Source organism: Myiozetetes cayanensis, unplaced genomic scaffold (assembly GCF_022539395.1).
Source record: "Myiozetetes cayanensis isolate MyiCay16 unplaced genomic scaffold, myiCay2020 scf22, whole genome shotgun sequence".
Taxonomy (NCBI): Eukaryota; Metazoa; Chordata; class Aves; order Passeriformes; family Tyrannidae; genus Myiozetetes; species Myiozetetes cayanensis.
Window position 1 is genome coordinate 10,092,979 of NW_026087434.1, and position 18,780 is coordinate 10,111,758.

The 18,780-nt window shown below is 53.7% G+C and overlaps 1 protein-coding gene across 1 annotated transcript in view; it reads left to right on the forward strand.

The window, feature by feature from the left end:
- NTN1 (netrin 1) overlaps positions 1 to 18,780 on the forward strand; it is a 98,767-nt gene that overhangs the window by 63,443 nt on the left and 16,544 nt on the right. Inside the window, exons 3-4 of the mRNA XM_050319540.1 lie at positions 4,573 to 4,722; positions 7,642 to 7,695. Coding sequence (XP_050175497.1) covers positions 4,573 to 4,722; positions 7,642 to 7,695 — 204 coding nt within the window. The remainder of the gene's footprint in view (positions 1 to 4,572; positions 4,723 to 7,641; positions 7,696 to 18,780) is intronic.

The window sequence follows — 18,780 nt, forward strand, 5'->3', positions numbered from 1 at the left end:
TAGTCCCAAACCTCAGGTGAGGCACAGAAATGTGTCCCTGCCCGTGCTGGGGTGGGTGATGCTCTGCCTCAGCAGGTTTGTACATATAATAGTGGCTTGTCTTGGAAGCTCCAGACAGAGATATAAAACTCCAAGACAGCCAGTTCTGCAAGAGCTTGGCCCCAGGGGAAATCTCCTCCTAACTGCAGGCAGTTAGTAGCTGGCTTGGAGTGCTTATATCCGTATATATATTAATCCCAGCTAATGTAACTACAGATGTTCTCATTCACAGCCCTATCTAATCCTGTTGGGCCCTTGCCATGGTGTCTCGTAGCTTGAGTTCTACGAGTTAATTACGTGCAGTGCAAAGAAGCATTTCCTTTTATCACTGAAAAAGGTTGCCTTTTAAAACGCCTTGAATGTCCCTTTGTCCCCGTGTTTTAAGGAGCAGTGAAGAGGAGCACCTGTCTGACCTTCTCGGCGCTCTGCGTTCCTTGGCACCCCTCCACCGTCTCTTGGCAAGGCATTCCTAATCTTTTCCGTCCTCAGATGGGTGCCTCTCCCTGCCTTTCACTGCAGTTCCCCAGCTGAGGACGTGCTATTGATTTCTATAGTGCCATGATATTACATTCACTGTCACTCTCTACCCCTTTCATAACACAGCCTCCCATCTTGTGGCTCTTCTGAGCTCCGTTGCAATCAGCCAGATGTTTCATTGACTCCCAGATCTTTCCCTGGAGTGGTTGCAGTTAATTGGGACCCTTCAGTGTGTATGAGCCATCCTGTTCCCTCCTTCCAATTATGCAGCCTTCTGTGTGCACCGGATTTTGGCTGCTAGCCCCTCATCCATTCGGCCAGTTTGGGTCTGTCTCGCAGAAGACCAACACATCTGGACTAGCCAAGTTGCAGGGAGTCACTTAGAAATGCTTTTAGCTCCCTGCTTTCCACTCCATGATTAAGTTATAAGAAAAATTGGCTTTTATGGGTAGAGGCACCCCCCACTGCCACCATCAGTGCCCATTAAAACCTCACCATAGATTCCTGCTCCTTGTTTCCTCCTCCACAGCCTTGTCCTCAAGTAGCAAATAATTTCATTTTCCCCTAGAAATTCCTGATCATTTCTGCCAGGAAAAAAAAGGTATTTCTTTAAGATTTTCTGAAAGAACTAAATGCTGATGGTTATTTCCTTCCCCCAGTGCTCTGTGGACCAACAGACTGCAGACCTCCTGTTTCCTTGCACCAACATAATTCCTCTTTGCTCCTCTCCCATCTCACTGCAGCCTTGCACCCTTCTCTGTGGGGTGATCCTTTCAAGCAAGGCATGAGGATAAGTAGAAAAATCACCTGTTATCCCCCTTATTATCCCCAGCCATGTCCCAGACACCCTCCTTTCCTGATCAGTGAGGTTCCCTCAGCCCTGGGGCCCCAAGTGCAGGGCACTCTGACCCTCTGCATGGTTGTGGGTGATGGACAGATAGATCCTTGCACTCAGGGAAGTTCAGGCCTGAGAAGCTGTTTTGTGAGTCCCAAGGTGCCCACCAGGAAGGGGATGGCCAAGGGGTGTTTGCACCAATCACACCCCCACTGCGACTCTCCTGCCATCCTTTTTCAATTTGGGGTTACAGCCCAAAGGAATTTGAACTGTACTCGAAAAATCAGCATCAAGCACCAGCAGCCCAGCCACTCCATGGCTGGGGAAGGAGAAGAGCCTGTAATTGCTGGCTGCAAGTGTTTGCAATGGCCAGGGAACTGCAAATTACCTTTAATTGCTCCTAATTGCTGGCGCTGGTTCAGTTTCCCTAGGACAGGGACAGCAGATACACATCTACAGACACTGCCTAGACCTCCTCCTGCCTCCCTGCACCACGAGGGCTGAGTTGCTGCTGAATCAGAGTTTTCTGGAAGACAGACAAGTCAGACTGGGGTCAGGCTCTGGAGGAGCCAGAGTGCTCTGCCCAGGGCAGTGGTCACGGACACGCAGGGTCCTGTGCCCCAACCAAAAGTTGGGCACTGGTGACACAAAGCACATCCCTACACCCAGAGGGGTTTTACCCCACCCTGTGACAGCATGAGTTGTCAGAGATCAGCCAGGGTTTTGTCCTGGTGAGGTCCTGGACCACGAGCTGGTGAGTCCCAGCTCCTCCACAACTTGTCTACTCTGCAACCTTGGGCACACCACATGTGCCTGTGGGGACACAGGTGACACTTGTGCTGCAGAGCCCTCCCAGGAGCCCAGACTGGGGAGAGAGGAGACAACCTCAGACAGACACGGCTGTAAAAATAACCCAGCAGCTCTGGACAAGCTGCACCGAGGCATTACCTCATGAGGGAAGGAAGCAGCAGCATCGCTATTTATTTATGTGGTGTCCAGAAGAGCGCTCTGTGCTCTGCAGCCCGGCCTCCAAGAGCTTGATTCTGTAAATCTTACTCATCACCAAGGCTTTTTTTCCTGCTTTTCCCTCTCTCATCCAAGCAGTCCCACTGAAATCGGTGCAATCCATTCACGTGGGGGAGGATTACTCACAGGATGGGGGTTTGCAGGCCATGCCTGAAACCAGCGCTCAGCCCCAGAGGGGACGCCTGAAACATGAGGCATGTTCCTCCCCATCCTCCTGCCCTTTGCCTCTTCTTGTGTAACCCTTCCCTGATTTGCTTATTTTTGTATTAACTCCTGCTCTCTGCTCTTCTTTAACTCTTTTCTGCCCTGGCTCTTCTTCACTCTTTCACTTAATGTGTTTTTATTTCCTCTCCCCCAGCATTGTCAAAGCCTTCCCTTGGGGCTGCAGAGTGCAGGTTTTACCACCTAAACATCCCTCTGCTCTCTGAACTCATCACCAGCCACACTCATTTCATGTTGAAATTTTTTCAATCAAAATTAAGTTTAGAAAAGCAAATTTTCTGCTGTGGCCAGGTTTGCAAGCAGCTATTTCCCAGGGAACAGCTCACAGCAGGGGAGAGAGCAGGACTCTTAACCAAAAAAACCAAATCAGAAGTGTTAGGATAAGTAGAGGAAAGAAGCAAAAGCTTTGTTGGCTTCTTGAAGGTTTTTTTTTTTTTCCCTCCCATGTGAAAAACCATTGGGTTTTGGCAAGGCTTCATCTCTTCCCATCCAAGACTGGTGGAGTCAGGGATGGCAGCAGGAAGGGCTGTCCAGGGATGGGATGTCCCACATAGGGAGAAGGGGAAATCCTAGTGCAAGGAGGCCAGAGGCACTATCCAAACCCTGCTGGGAGGGGGGTCAAACTGGGAGCTGCTGGTACAGGGAAGCTGGAGCAGGATCATGCTGGGGTGGGTTGGAGGGAAGCTCCAGCCAAACACCAAAGCTTGGACACCCAACACAAATGAATGTGGGATGTGATTTGTTGTCCCCAAATGAGGCAGATTTAGGGTGTCTCAGAGTCAGGGGGTTGCCAGACAAACCAAGAATCATTGCAGGGTCCAGAACAAACCCTCATGGGAGTGATAAGCCCAGTTTTGGGCATTTGGGGTGTTTTAAGCCACTGGAGCCCAAGGAGACACTCATCTGGTCCTGACCCACAGACCAGCCCCCTCCAGGTTTTGGGCAGTGGGGCACATTTTCCCCCAAACCCCCCTTCTAGCAGGCAGCTCCCCTGAGGGGTAGAAGGAGAGCAGGATCAGTGCTCCCCTGGGAGGGATTTGGCTGGCTCCTTCCCGAGGATGGTGCAGAAGAAAAGGAAAGCTTTCCTGCTTTCCTGCCTCTCCCTGCCACCGCTCAGCAGGGGCAGACCACAGTCTGGCACGGTGCTTGCAGCTCTTAGAAATCAGGGCTGTTAACAAATGTGCGAGGCCGTAATCCTTTTGGAGCAGTGATGATAACAAGCCCTGATGCTTTTTTTTTTCCCTCTTTTTTTTCCCCTTTTTGGCTTTTTTCTTTTTTCTTTTTTTTTCTTTTTTTCTTTTTTTTTTTTTTTTAACCAAACAGCTGCGCCGGTAAGTCCCACTGTGGGAAATGAGATGGTGAATGTTTTCAAGTGCAGTATTTACATCCCCTGCCAAACCCTTCACATCTGCCCAGCTCTGCCGTCAAGCCTCCATCCATCTGGCCGGGAACAGCAGGTCCTCCAGCCTGCCTGCATCCCACAAGGGCATTTCCTTCCTGCTCCCTCAGTGCCAGCTGCCAGGGATGCTGCCCAGCAGGGAAGGGCTCGATCGAAAGCACTGAAAGGAGGAGGGTGGCTGGCTTGGTTTTTCTTGTAGCGCACGTGAAGTGAATTCCCAACATCTCTGGGAGCACTCGCTCCCTGCCTGAGATCTCACGTGCTGAAGGGGCAATGAAACACTCCTGGGTTTTGTCCCTCTTCCTTACAGTCCTGCCACTGCTCCTGGGACCTGAGGGCGTCTGAAGCTGCTGGAGTGAGGGCAGTGGATGCTGCTTTGCCTGCTCCCCTCCTCTTCCAGTCCTGCAAACTCCTGATCACAGCACTCATGTTCATGCCCCTCTGTTCCAGGGCAGTGCGGTCGCCGGCTGGGTGGGATGTTTGCCGGCGGCAGGAAAGGTGGAGCCGTGCCGGGATCGCTCCACAACGCCGCTCTGCTCTCCCCTGACCCTCTCGTTGTGTGTTCCCCCCACAGAGTGCGATTGCCATCCCGTGGGTGCCGCCGGCCAAACCTGTAACCAAACCACGGGCCAGTGTCCCTGCAAGGACGGTGTCACCGGCATCACCTGCAACCGATGCGCCAAAGGCTACCAGCAAAGCCGGTCCCCCATCGCGCCCTGCATAAGTAGGTGGATCATTCTTTCGGTGTCTGTAGATTAGAGATATTAACCCTTAAAAACCCGCAGGAGCCACTGCCCATGCTGGGAGGCTGCTTAACCCTCTCACGACCGTGCCAGCGGGCAGTGCTCGGGGGATGGAGCTGCCTGGATACCCCTGCCATCCCCACTGCCTACAGGAGGGAAAGTAGTCCAAAATCCAGCACTAGCTTCCAAACAGCTCATCTGCCTCATTGGGTGGGTTATGTGAGTGCAGTTACAGACCAGTCTGGTGGTAATTTGATTTTGCTTCATGGAGCAAAGGTGCCTCAAGAGCACATTTATTTTTGGGTTCCACATCAGGTCTGGATGCTACAGCAGATCGCTACAAACAGGATTTTCTCTCCCAAACCAGGTTGTGCTGCACTGACACAGAGCTCAAATCAGAGGAGCTGCTGGTTTGGTGGAGTTGCCATCACAGTAAGGCAGTGATAGCACCTGGATTGCTAAAGGGGATCTTGCACTCACACAACCCTCCTAGAAAGAGGGGCTATTTTACCATTTGCTTCCTTGGGCTTGCTTTTCAATTTGCCTTCCCAAAGCTGCTCTCCTCCTCTGCTCTTAAAACAACAGCAGGGAGCACCAGGTACAGCTCCCAAAGTGTCTCCACTGCAGCATTTGCTCTGCAAACACCCAGATCCCCACTAAGCCCCTGCTGAGCTCTCACTGCCCAGGCAAGGTGGGCTTTAGCCCAGTGCCCCTCTCTGCTGCCTGTTGGGTTTGCTGCTGTTGGATCATTCAGTGGCTCATGCACTTTGTGAGACATCTCCCCCCCACCCTGGTGAAAGGAAGCATCAAAATTGGGGTGCCTGGGATGGAATGGGATGGGAAGAAGGTACTGCTCCCCTCAAGGGTCATTCCCTGCTTCTAAAAGGGGGAAAAGGCCCAACAAGCAAAGTGAAGGTTGAATGAATCAAGTCTTTGCTGGGAACCCACAGTCTGCTCCTGCACTGTCCCCTCACAGCATCTCCCTCTCAGCATGGCCATTGCCAAATTATGGGGCAGAAACCCTTTCTTCACCTTCTCCTTCTGAAGAAAACATGCATTCTGGGGTGGGTTTTGGTCACTTAAGATTCATTTTTCCCCATGTTGCAATGGGACAGCAAGAGCTCAAACCAGATGCTTGTTTCCCCAAGATCTCCAGTCGTGGCTCCAGTCTGCTCTGCAGCAAGTATGCACAAAGGTTTATCATTAGTCATTCCCCAGGGCCATGGCAAATCAGAGAGTAAATTGCTCCTTGCATCAGCTCCCTTGGGATTTGCTGCACTAAATAAAGACAGACACAGGATTTCAACATGACCCATCCAGGGGTTTGGAGCCGGGCTGTGCTCACGCAGCTCCCGACCCGGCGTGCTCAAGGCTGGTGTGAGCCTGGCAGGGCTGCCCTGCCTGGCCCTGCCACCTGACACCACCCAGCACCCATGGGAGCCCCTTACTTCTGTGCCACTGCACAACATCCTTGCCCAGGGGCCAAAGCTTCTGCTAAAAATGCTTTCCAAGCCAGGCTCTGGCCTGGCTGTCAGGCTCCTCGTTTGGAGCTGGGTCTGCACACAGGACACTAAAGCAATTAAAGTGAGGATATGAGCAACTCACAGTTCCCTCATCCCAGAAAAACCCAAACCAGCACATTTTCATCCTTGAAAAATGTCAGTCAGCATATCCTACACGTGGGAGGAGATGGAGTTCACACATATTTGGATCGTGTGTAGTAGAGGGCTCCATCCCTGCCCACACTGCTCTCCCACTGGCACGGGCTCACTGCCACTAGCAAGGGGCTGCCACCTTGCCTGCAAGGGCACAGTTACTCTCTGATTTACCACTGCTTATATTTTCCTTGTCTGTCTGTACTGCAAGCAGGAGCACCCATCCAGTCTTTTGGGATGGCTGGGATGGCTGTCCATTTGCTGCCTGATTATGAACCATGTCTTTCACATGGACTATGCCTGTGTTTAATTGCATGAGGGTGAACGACTTCAAAAAATCACCTAATGCTAATTGGGCTGCACCCCTATGAGCTGCTGTCACCACAATGCAGACTGGCCCCAGCAAACCCTGCCTTCGTGGCCAGATGTGTTCCCAAGAGCACAAGCAGAAGGAGGCAAATGCTGACCCCCAGCTCGTGCCTAAGTTCCACTTTCAAACTGGGCTGGTAGGGAGTTCCCCCACCAGGATTACCAGGAATGCACAGAAATTGCATCACCATGCCCTGAATGTGTGAAGGATGTCTGTGATGAGAGCTATGTGTGTGCTCTGGGAAAGGAGAGCATCCTGCAGAGCTGGGGCCGCCCCTCCATCCACAGCCCATCATTTTAACTTCAACAAACACAGCCAGGCTGGGGCATGAACATCCCAAACATTATGTGGTTTTTGCTCTGCAAGGCTGGTCCCGAATCAAAACCAGGGACCAGAAATGTTTGTGTTTCCATTAAATGTGTGAGGTAACACTTGCATCCCTGCAGGGAGAGGCAATGCTTTACCTGCAGCCTATCTCACAGGAGAGGAGTGCTCACACTGCCTCAGACACGGGTGGAGACAGCAGCTGGAAGGGACAACCCTGGGACAGGGAGCGGCAGCAGCACTCCCACTGCCTGCAGGGCCTGGGCACAGTGCAGCCTGCAGCCACAAGCCAAGATATTTTGTTCCAAAACCCCTTTCCCACACCCTCTAGGGAGGCCTGACTCCCCAGTAGGTATGGTCCTGGTGCGCTGCTCTCTGGGGCTCTTGCAACGCTCCTTGCTGGAGGACACAGTTGGGAAACCCTCCGTGCTGGTAGACACAGCTGGGGAGGGAACATGCAGTGTGTGCAGGGGCCAGGCTCTTTGGGATTTGGAATAATTCCTCCTTCTTTTATCTCCCTTCTATCCGTGTCTCCTCGCTGTCCTGCACAGAGATCCCCGCCGCGCCCCCCACCACGGCCGCCAGCAGCACGGAGGAGCCTGCAGGTACGTTCTCTCTTCTTTTGAAGCACTTTAATGCTAAAAGTCTTCTAAGCAGCCCCCTCCCTCAAATGAAATTGCATCAAATACATAAATTCTGGTGTTTGTACTGGGACAAGTGGGTTCCTTTTACGCCCAAGTGTTGGAAACAGCTGTGCAGCATCCTGAGAGACGGGTGTTCCTCGGAGCATGTGGGAGTGTAGGAAGGTGGAGAGAGGTTTTTCTGGACGTTCTAAATCCATAAGCACACAGGGTGGAACCCAATGTGTGGCTCCACTCAATGTGGAACCAACACTTGATGGAAAAGAGGTAAGGATTCGATACCACCACTGGTTGATTATAAAGCTTCGTGGTTACCTTCTCAAAAGGTTGAGAACAGTTCCAAGGAGTTTTTCTGGTGGAGAAGGACTGGAGAACCAAAAATGCTCCAAAAAGGAAAAAAATACCTAAACACTGCTTACTGCTGCATAGGAGCATTCCTCTTATATTCCTAGATCTGTGCATCCCTTGTGCCAAGCACTCTGAGGTGCTGATGTGACCTGTGGGTGTTACAACAGTGTCTCATGTCCGGGTATGAGCAGGGGATGATGGCAGGAGCCAGAGAGTCCCGGGAAAGGGTGACTTGTCCCACTGCCTGCAGGTTCCTGGGGCATTTTTACAGTGCCATAGCTGTGAAGGACACGAGGTGTAAAGGCTGTTTACTTTTGCCTCAGCAGTGTAGGAGGGTTCATAAATTAAGGAGTTTGTACTAAAAGTGATGGACGTCACCTTGGATTGAACTCTGAGCCGAGGCTCGTCCCGTGGCAAGGATTGTTACACAGGCTGTGTGTGTTGCTGTGTGCTCAGGAGCTCTCCCAGGGTGGGGAACCCAGGGAGCAAAGGGACAAGGTCTTAGGTCCCCAGTGTCACGACAAGGTAAATCCCAGGGTGTTCTGTGGGACTGATTTAAAGGGCAACTCCTGCTACACGTAAATGCAGAAGCAGCAACTCTGTGTTTCAGTATCAGGTTGTTCTGGGCAAGAATGATCTCCCAGCCTTGGGTTGTGCCTGTTGTCTCCTGTGTGCTTCTGAAAGTGTTCCCTCTGAGCTGCAGGGCTGGAAGGAGCCTGAAAATACAGCAAGGGCTGCCCCAGGCAGCCTCCCTCCAGCCCAGCCCTGCTGAGCAGCCCTCTGGCTGCTCTGCCTTAGGCATTGGGTGCCAACATGAGGTGTGTTCTTTGGGGAGTCCATACAAAGCAAGGTGTTGGGTTATTAGGAACAGGGACCATCTCACTTAACCTGAAGCCAAGCAGGAGCCAGTCTTCTCTTAGAGCACTGTTTCCTGGCATTACCAGCCTCTGTTACCCAACTCCATCAGGAGAAATCGTCTTCCCCAGATCCTCAGGAGCTTGATCACATGTTATAGTGCAGCTCACCATCTTCTTTCAGCCACACAGGGTCCCTCCCCAAGCTCCTGTTCGCCCCTCTGCCTTGTCCTGGCTGTAAGGGGACTTGGTATGGGGATGTCCCCACCTTGGCCACCTGTGGGCTCCATGCAGATACCAACACAGCAGGGAAACAACTCCTTCCGTGAACTCCCCCACTGCCCTGAGCAAATGCCAGCTGGGGCAGCTGCATTTGGCCATCCCAAATCCCCACGTGCCACCCTGATTGGCCACAGCCCTTGTCAATGCCCACCCTGAGCTGTCAGGGCTGCACCCCCTGGGCCTGAGCCCCCACAGCCCCTGGGAGCAAACAGCTCCACTGGGGAAGGACTGAGTCCCACAGCTGCATCCTTGTTGTGGGGAGAGGGGTTATTTAGTGGCCCAAGCCCAACGGAGTTACCATAAAGCCAGTAACTGAGAACATCTCAGCAGGGTTACAGACACCTCCCTTCAGCAGAGGAACCCTTGCTGGAGGCTGGGAAAAGGTTATCCATGGGGGCATCCTGACAGCCTGCGAGCCATGAGCAATGACTTGACAGCACCTCTTGGATCCCTGTGCCACTGGAGGGCTGGATCTCCCCACTCCCTGCCCAGAGGAATGACCAAAGACCAATCCATCTCACCAGGAGCCACTTGTCCTGCCTCCTCATGAAAGCTGAGCCAAGCTGAGCAATCTGATGGGCCCAGCATCCCATCCTAATTCTACTCACAGTGACTTTATTGGACTTTTTAAGCCCTGTTTTGTCCAAGGAGCTTGAACCCTCCATATTTCATCCCTTCCCCTCGAGGGGGAGCATCTGACAGTGCTGTGTCTTGGCAATCCTCACCCCCCTACACCACCCTGCAGAATTCTGCTGAACTTCGTGGGGGGTTTTAACAAATCCTTAAATCAATGTGTCTTCAAGCCAGAGCTCCCAGGCTGTGGGAGCAAAGGGGTTACAGAGATGGAGAAAGCAATTAGTGGGAGGTTTTGGATGCAGCCAGTTCTGGGAGAGATGCTGCTTTATTTCCTTTGCTCGAAGCTACACAGGACACAAAGCACCACCCTGGCCAAGAGCTGAGTGAGCATCACTGCCCTCCCAGCCAACGAGGGGCACATTGCAGAACACCATGGGCCAAACCTGGCCACGGTACAAGGGGTGGGACAACATCAGCTTTGGCGTGGGGGGTCCTGCCTGGCTCTGCTTAGCTCTCAGAGGTCCCAATCAATTTGGGAAAACAGTCCAAAACTGAATTGTTTAGATGAAATGCATTCATGCTCTCCCATTCTGGGAGACTGGAGGATGAGGAGGGGCTGCTCCTCACTTTTTCAGCCTTTTTGAGGCAAGAAGAGCTCGTGCTACCACCCCGTCCTTCCCTGGTCCCATTCAGAGATGCAGAAGGGCCCACAGTGGAAGGGCAAACAAAAATCACAGTGGGGAGTAAAGGTTTACAAACCTGCCACTCAGCCATTGTCTTATCTGAATCAAATCCAGATTGGCTTGGGAATGATTATCTGAGGCGGATGATTTCGGCTAGTGGGCTTAAATAAAACCAGGTGATGGGATTGATGCAGCTTCACGTGGTTTCCCCCTGGAAACCAGCCTCTGCAGCTTCAAAACCAGATCTGGACTTTCCAAATGTCATTTGGGCCCTTTTGTTCCCGGCTGGTGAGGAAGAGGCTGGAAGCAAGTGCAGAAAAGGGGGAAAGCCCCAGTCTTGGTGATTCCTGGGGCTCCCCCAATGTGCACAGCTTGGCTGCAAGTTGCAGCTTTCCCAGGCTGCAGAGGTGGGTACATGCTTTGATATCCAAATTTAGCCAGAATCTTCCCCCTAAGAACCAGGAATGGGGAAAATTGGCCTCCCTGATCACCTGGAATGCCTCTGTTTCAGCAGCATTTGCAGGTAGCTAGAGTATTAAAACTCTAAAAAAGGGTTGTGTTTCTTTTGTCTGAATGTCAGAAGCTTTAATCTTTGCCTTCCCATGCCTAGATGAACTGAGGTGACACAAGGCCACCCTCTGAGAGTCCCCTGCTCCCAGGTACACACCATCACTCCAGGGACAATCGCAGGGTGAGCAGCAGGAATGGGCTCCTGCATCCCTCAGCACAAGGGCAAAATGCAGATTTCAGAGGGTGGTCAGAGGCTCACAGCCCATCTCCATAGGTAGGCACAGAAGAAAAAAGGGTTCCTGGCATCTGCTGCCACCAGCACCTGCATCACCCCAGCAAAACCCCTCACCAGGCACAGGCAGAAGATGAGTTAAATAAATCCCTCGCTCTCACCACATGTACAGGAGATGTGATTGAATTTCATGGCTCGGGCAGCTGGGAGAAATCTCCTTATTCCCAGCCTCCTAGCTAGCTTGTACCCCTGCATCCCCATGGGAATGTCCCTTTCGGCTCCACAGCTCCACTCCAAGCAGAGCCCATGCATCACTGTCCCCCTGCTCACCGCCCCGTAAACACCGTGATCATCACTGCAGCAACAGCTTCAAGGCAAGAGTGACAGTAGGAAAGGATTAAATGTACCACAGCTCCTTTTAACGAGCTGCAGCAGCTGGAAACAAGGAGTCAACACCATGTGAGCCGCCAGCTGCCTCCACAACATCTGTGAGGGGCGCGAGGCTTGCTCGGAAAATGAGCAGGGACAGGAGCGCAGCCAGGCTTAGCTTTGCTTCGGATTGGAAGCAGTGACCTGGGCCATCGCCCAGCACTGGTGTTCAGTGAGCACATGAATGTGTGCTGCCACTCGTGTCAGCACCCACAGGTCCTGCAGGGGATCGGCAGCACCGGATCCCAGCACAGGGCCCGGCACTGCTCACCTCCTTCCCAAAGGGCTCCCGAAGGGCCAGGGGGAGCTGCCTGCTCGTCTGGGGATGGGGCATGGCCAGAGGGACCTTGTGGAGAGAAAAGCCACAGCACTTCACTCCGAGGAAGCTCTAACAGCGAGTGTCAGCTCTGCCTGTGGAGAGCCAGGCACATCCCACAGCCTGGGAATAAAGGTCTGCCCAGCTGCCTGCGGCACAGTCGGGGGGAGAAAATGTCATCTCAGTCACCCTGGTGTAAATCTGGGCCCAGCCCAGGGGTCTCCAGCTTTGTACCCATCCAAATGAGGAATGAATTCAGCCCTGCATGGGTATTCTCTGGCCTGTCTCGGGCTGTAAGCGAGGTGATGGATTGACTGCATGATTGATTGACTGATTGATCGGCCGCAGCGTCCAGCTCCCTCCTGAAAAGAGGTTTCTCATGGTGATCTGCAGTGAATGGCTGCCAGCACAATAGGGGTGAGGGGCTTCCAGAGAGGAAACTTCTGGTCACTTCAAAATATCTCAGAAAGTCTGGGGGAAAGAAACCAAAACAAATCCCTTGAAACTGCTGAAATGCAGATAAGCTTCACACACAACTGCACTGTGCTCTTATCACCCCAGTGCAGGGCTTCCTGCATCCCCACATCCATTCATTCCTCCATCCCTGCATCCCTCCACTTCCAAATGCCTCCATTCCTCCATCCCCACATCCCTGCATCTGATTCCCTCCACCACCAAATCCCTCCAATCCTCCATCCCCTTGTTCCTTCATCCCCATATCCCTTCATCCCTGCAATCCTTTCTCCCCACATCCCTCCATTCCTCCAGCCACACATCCCTTCATCTCCTTATCCCTTCATTCCTCCACCCCCAAATCTCTCTGTCCTTCCATCCCCATATTCTTTCATCCCCATATCCTTCCATCCCTGCAAACCTTCATCCCCACATCCTTCCATCCCTCATCTCTCCATCCCACATCTCTTCATCCCCATCTCCCTCCACCCCCACATCCCCAGCTCTGGACACTGCCTAAGGGACTGCCCTTCTGACCCTGGGGGTACCTGGGTGCCCACAAGCCCTGGGCACTGTACCAAGCCACGAGCAAGGACTGCCCAGCTCGGCATCACCGTCAGAGCCATTTGCAAAACGATAATGATGATTCGGAAGTGAAACGAACTGATTCTCTCCCCATCCCGGGACATTTCCAGATGCTGATCCCCCTTGGAGAAACGAAGCTCTTGTCCCCAGCACCAGCTCTCTGTTTCAAAGTGGGAAGGTTGATTTTCCCTGTCCTGGTTCCACTTGGCCGGGAGCTGCTGTTGGACAGGAATTTAGGGGGTGGCTGATGCTCCTGAGGACGGATGGTTCCCTATGAATGTATTTAATCGTGGTGTCAGTGGCTCTTGGCAGTTCTGCATCCCAGGGCACCCCTGGGGCTCACCAGCGGTTCGGGAAATGTTGGGAGTGGGGAAGTGCCGGGTGTGGACGAAGCACTGTCAGGGCTGGCACCCCCACGTGTCCTGGGGCTCAGTTCTGGGTTTGATTCTGCAGGAAGGGGGTGGAAAATATGCTGCCAGCCCCGTGTGCTCCTGGGAGAGAGTGAGGAGGGTGGAGAGGAGGGGGTGTGGTGCTGATGTGGTGCTGGTGTGGTGTTTTCCATTGCACTATTTTACAGTGGGTTACAGTGGGACTGTCCCCACTGTGTCACCAGCAGCCATAGCCTTCCTACTCGCTCCCTTTACATCTGGGAAAATTGGGATGCTGATGAGGCCATGGCTGCCGTGGGCACCCGTGTCCCAAAACACCAGATATCACTCAGACCGTTCTCTCCTGTTCCCAAACTGGCAGCAGGCAACTCGGGGCAGGGAGCAAACTCACCCCGAGGCCCAGTGGGGCTCGGGGGGTGTCTGGGGGTGATTCTCCCTCTGGACACCGTGACCAGAGCTCCCGGGGATGCACCAAAGGCACCCAAACCACACCTGGAGCACAGCTGGAATCGGAGCGGCTGAGCATGGGGGGCCCGACAAGGGCAGTTCCCCTGAGGTCATGGGCAGCCCTGGCCTCATCCTGCGGGTGCTGGGGGTCCTGCTGGAGCGTCCAGTGTCTCCCAAGCCGCGCTGGGTGCTGGGGAGGTGAGAAGGGGCTGCGGGCTCTGCGAAGCCCTCGCTGCTGCTCCCCGCCCGCTCCAGGCGAGAGGCTTTAATCTAATTACATGCTTTATTTGCGCCAATTTGTTTTTCAATCAATCTTGCTCAGCCAGAAGAAAGGAGGCTACTGTGGGCTCATTTGCACCTTCTTGTTCCAAGGGAGAGGTTAATGGCAGTTATCCACTGGGATGCTGTGGTCCTGGCTCTCCCTCTGCGGGGCTGCCCGGCCCGGGGTTCAGGCAGCTTCTCCCTCAGCACCAGGCGGCAAGTCCCCAGTTTGGGCACGGGGAAGCCTGGATGATGCCTGGGGATCTTTGGAAGAGGCTGTCTTGTGAGGATCCACTGCAGGCAGGGCTCAGGATGCTTCTGCCAGGTGGTCCCAGGGAGTCCTGGATCTGTCCTGCAGGAATGGTTTTGTGTATCTGTTCCTGGAGGTTTCAGTAGGGTCCCAGGGAAAGGTTAGGTCTGCAGTGCACCAAAACAAACAAATTTAAAAAAATAGTGGAAATAATTCCTGCCATTCCTCCTGCCCCGCTGGGGCTGGTGCAGCTCAGTGCCAGGGTGTGATCAGTACAGGGCAGGGTTGGCCTCAGTGCCCCCATACTCGTGTGCTGGTGCAGAGGTGCTCCTCAGCCTGCTTTGGAGGCCAGAAGATGCTCTGGTGCCCAAGCAGGTGCCTCTGCCTTTGCAGACTGGTCACAGACCCTCTCCAAGGCTGGGTCTCAGCTGGTGGGACAGCTCCTGGGGACTGCTGCTCCAAGGCTGCCCTGGGCCAGCTCAGGGGGTGACCAGGGACAGACAACAAAGTCTCACAGCTGTGTGGTTAAATGCAAGGCTGTACCAAAGGCTTGCTGTGCACCAGGGATTTACACAGACCCTCTGTGGGCAGATCCAGACCCTTGGAATCCCTGTCCACAGGTTGAGGTAGGGACTGCTTCACACCTGGGGACCATTCTGTAGATAACACAGAGTGTGTGACTTGAGCAGCCCAGTCCCAGCTCATCCCAGGTCCAAGGCTTGGAAAAGATGTGTCTCCCCATTCCAGCTCCTGGCTGTGCTGGAGAGATGGCCAAGGCCACCAGCCAGAGGCACTGGCTGTCCTGCAGCAGGCCCAGGATGAAGGGCACTGATTTGCACATCATATTTGCAAAGGGCATTGTGCTCAACAGCTGGGTTATCACCAGGTAGGGGAGAGGAGCCAATTTAGTCATAACAGACCTCCTGCTCCATCCAATGGCTGGACAAGGGTGCAGGAGAAGTGATCCCACTGCTAAAGTGAATAACCTGGGAAGGATTCTCTGCCCTAAGTTTGCTTTTTTATTAAAGCTTCTTTATGTTAAAGCAGCCAACTCTGAGACAAAGACTCCCAGTGGAGTCCGGCCCAAATGAGGTCACAGCATCGATCCCTTGAAGGCAATGTGTGCTCTGCGAGCCAGACACATTGCAGTTCCTGCTGCACATCCCACAGGGATGATCCCCTCCACGTTCCCTGGACAAGGACAGGGCCACTCCAGAGCATCCCCTCCCTCAGGATGTGTGGGCAGCAAAGGCCAAGAGCTAGAAGCTTGGAGCAAGCGGAGCTGGCACTCTCCAAAATGACTCTAACAGTCGTTCACTGAGACTGAGGGAGGAGATGTTAAAATAATTCTTTGGGATGGAAGCAAGGGACAGCCTCAGGGCTGTGGGAAGCAAAACAGGATTTCATGGTCATCTGGGGAAATCTCCAGAGGCCTGAGAGCCAAAGGTATCCCTGCCATAACTGCTACAGGCCAAACCTTGGCACAGGGTCATCCTCTCCTGTCCCAGTGCTGGGCAGTTGTGGATTGCATTTTATCCCGTGTTGCCTGGGAGTTAAACTGCCTTTGGGATGCCTTGAGATAGCTCACAGAAATGTTTTCATGCCCAGTTTGAGCACTTGGAGCACCCAGCTGAGCCCCAGCTCAACCACAGGGCAGAGACACGATGTTGCTGCCCCTGCCCTTCCCAAACAAACACTGGCTCCCCCCACACACCCCCCTTCTGCTCCTTGTGCTGTTCCTCCATCCCCCAGCCATAGGCTGAAGATGTGGGATTGCTGCCTGTAAGAAGGGCTAGAAATTTATTCCCAGAGTCTGAACAGCCTGGAGGAGCCCTCAGTTCCATGGGGAAGGGGCAGCAGGAAGCTCTGCAGAACACTGGAGCCGTAGGCTGCTGTACACAGTGTCCTGTATGTCCCACAGGACTAAGGCTGCAGCAGTTCTTTGGAGCACCTGGAATAGTTCTGTGGTTGTTGGATAGACTCATGGAACCACACCAGGGCTTTGGTTGAGAGCACTGCTGGTTCAGCTGCAGGATGTGGGCATGGATACAGCCCATCTTAGGTCCATCTTCAGCATTGCTGTGATACCAGAGCTCAGAAAAATACACCTTCCTCCCCTTCTTGGGCAGATTCTGCAGCACAGAAACATAAATCACATCCCCTAGGTGGGGGCAGAACCCCCCCCCTCCAACTGTTAGAACACCAGAAGCAGCAGCACAGCTGGAGCACAGGTTTGGAGGTGCCTGCAGGGAGGTCTAGGTGTTCTGCACTGGCATTTCCAAGCACAGATTTGCCCAGAGCTGGTGGGGACCTGGATGCTACCATGTTTCCCCTGTCACAAGGGGCAGCTCATGCACCAGCCCTGCATGGGGATTTCTGACCAGTAATGCTGGGTACGAAGAGAAAAGGGCAGAGAGAAAGCTGCTCACCACCACACTCCCCTTGCATTACAGCAAGCCAAAACAGCCCCACTGATCTGCACTGGCCCACTCTGGGGGTATCTGGGACCCCAGGCAGGCCCTCCTGCATTTCCTCAGTCCTGCTCTCTCTGGTTATAGAAACGTGGATGTAGGATTTGATAACTGGCCTTGTAGCTTCATTTAGTGGCTCAGTCTGGTTGCACGTCCCACCCAGTGACACCAGGAGAGGGGGACACCCAGGCTCCCCTCCAGAGCCCCAGGGGGAAGCACAGCCCCCTGGGAGAGAAGGCAGGAAAATGCCCTTCACCCCGAAATGCTGAGGTCAGACCATCAAGGCTGGGGCTCCCCCTCTAAGCCACAGCACCTCCCCCTTGGATCGCAGCCCGCAGAGGCATTTAGAGCCCTACCTGGGGGAAATCAATAGGAATTTAGCTGCATAAATTGGGATTAGAAATCCGAATCCCCTTGGGGATCCAAGCCTTATATCTGCATTTCGAGTTAGGTACCCAGGCCAAGAAATGTGGCTTTAATCGTTCTATCATGTCAGAATCAAGGGGCCTTTAATTTCCGTTACCGACATGTGGCTTTCGCAGCGGCTTAAAGCTCATTTTGGAACTGCAAGCACAGCAAGAGGCGCCTCGTGCAGCGTCTTCTCAGGAACAACACTCAGCACCCCCAGCTCTGCTGCCAGCACCTCCATCCTGCCCAACCCTGGGAGCATCAGCACTCAGAGTCACACAATATTCTGGGTTGGAAGGGACCCACAAGGATCAGAGAGTCCAACTCTTACACGAATGGTCTCTGGGAGGAACGTGGTGCGTTAGCACAGCCCGGGGTGACCGGGGGGCTCAGCATCCCACAGCTCCCAGGCCTGTGGGAGCAACTCCAGCCCTGCTCAAACCGACCCCAAAACGAAGGCGTTTAAAAAAAAAAAAAAAAGAAAAAAGAAAAAAATTAAGCGAAACAAAGAAGGTGTTTAGCTGTGAAAACCCTTTGCTCAGCCAGAGAATTAGTTATATCAAGGGGATGGGCTGAGCTGCAAAGCTGCTGAAGGCTGCACTGACACTTTTTACTAAGCTGCGACGGACACGAAACAGCCGCCCGCCACCTGCTCCCTCTGCGAACAAGTAGCGCCAAACGCCTCTTCCCAGATCCCCTCCCGCTCTGTTTATCCGGGAAAAGCAGAAAGTTTGTGCTTTCCGCAGGGAAGCGGCCGGCAATCCCGGCCCCGGGGACCCGGCGGGGAGGAGCGGGATGTCACCACGGTGATGAAGGGGAAAAAAAAAACAAAAAAAAAAACCACGAAGGTCTGGCTGTGCTTTGGGTTTGAGTCTCTGAAACGGGGATTTGCTCTGAAATATTTGTGCAGCTGAGCAAACTCGGGCAGGGGAGTGCCGGGAGCAGGGGAGGAGGGTGCTGGGATAGCAGCACTTGGTTTCTCCTGCACCGCGGTGCTGTAGCCGGGGGGTGGCTGGGTCAGATTAAGGCTAGGAGGGGCTCAGAGAGGTCTCAGACCCTGCCAGGGCCGGGCAGGCTGAGAGGACAGGTCTGCCTGGAGGAGGAGCAGGGCAGGACAGCAGCAGGGTGAGCACCAACCCTTGTTCTGCACCCCCGTGTGCAGGGGATGTTTGTACTGCATGGTGGGCAGAGAGCTGGGCCTGACCCCATCCAGCCCTCCTGGTGCCCCCCACAGCCCACCTGTAGGACCTGGACACCAACCACCCCATGCTTCAGGTTCCAGCTCAAAGAGGCTTCACCTCTTCAGGTAGCTCCTTTAATCTTCAGCCTGACCTTTTGGCCAGACTCTGGCATCACCTTCTGTGGGCAGGTTACCCCAGGCTGATCCTCTGCAGCCTCCTGGAGAGGGAGGGACAAGAGGGATCTGCAGGATAGCAGGCCTCTGGAATAGCCAAGCAACAGGTCTTGGGACTCCAGAGGTTTGCAACAGAAACATTTGGGAACAAATGTTGCAAGAGCCTCACATGGTTTGTACCTCCTGTGCACACCCACGAGT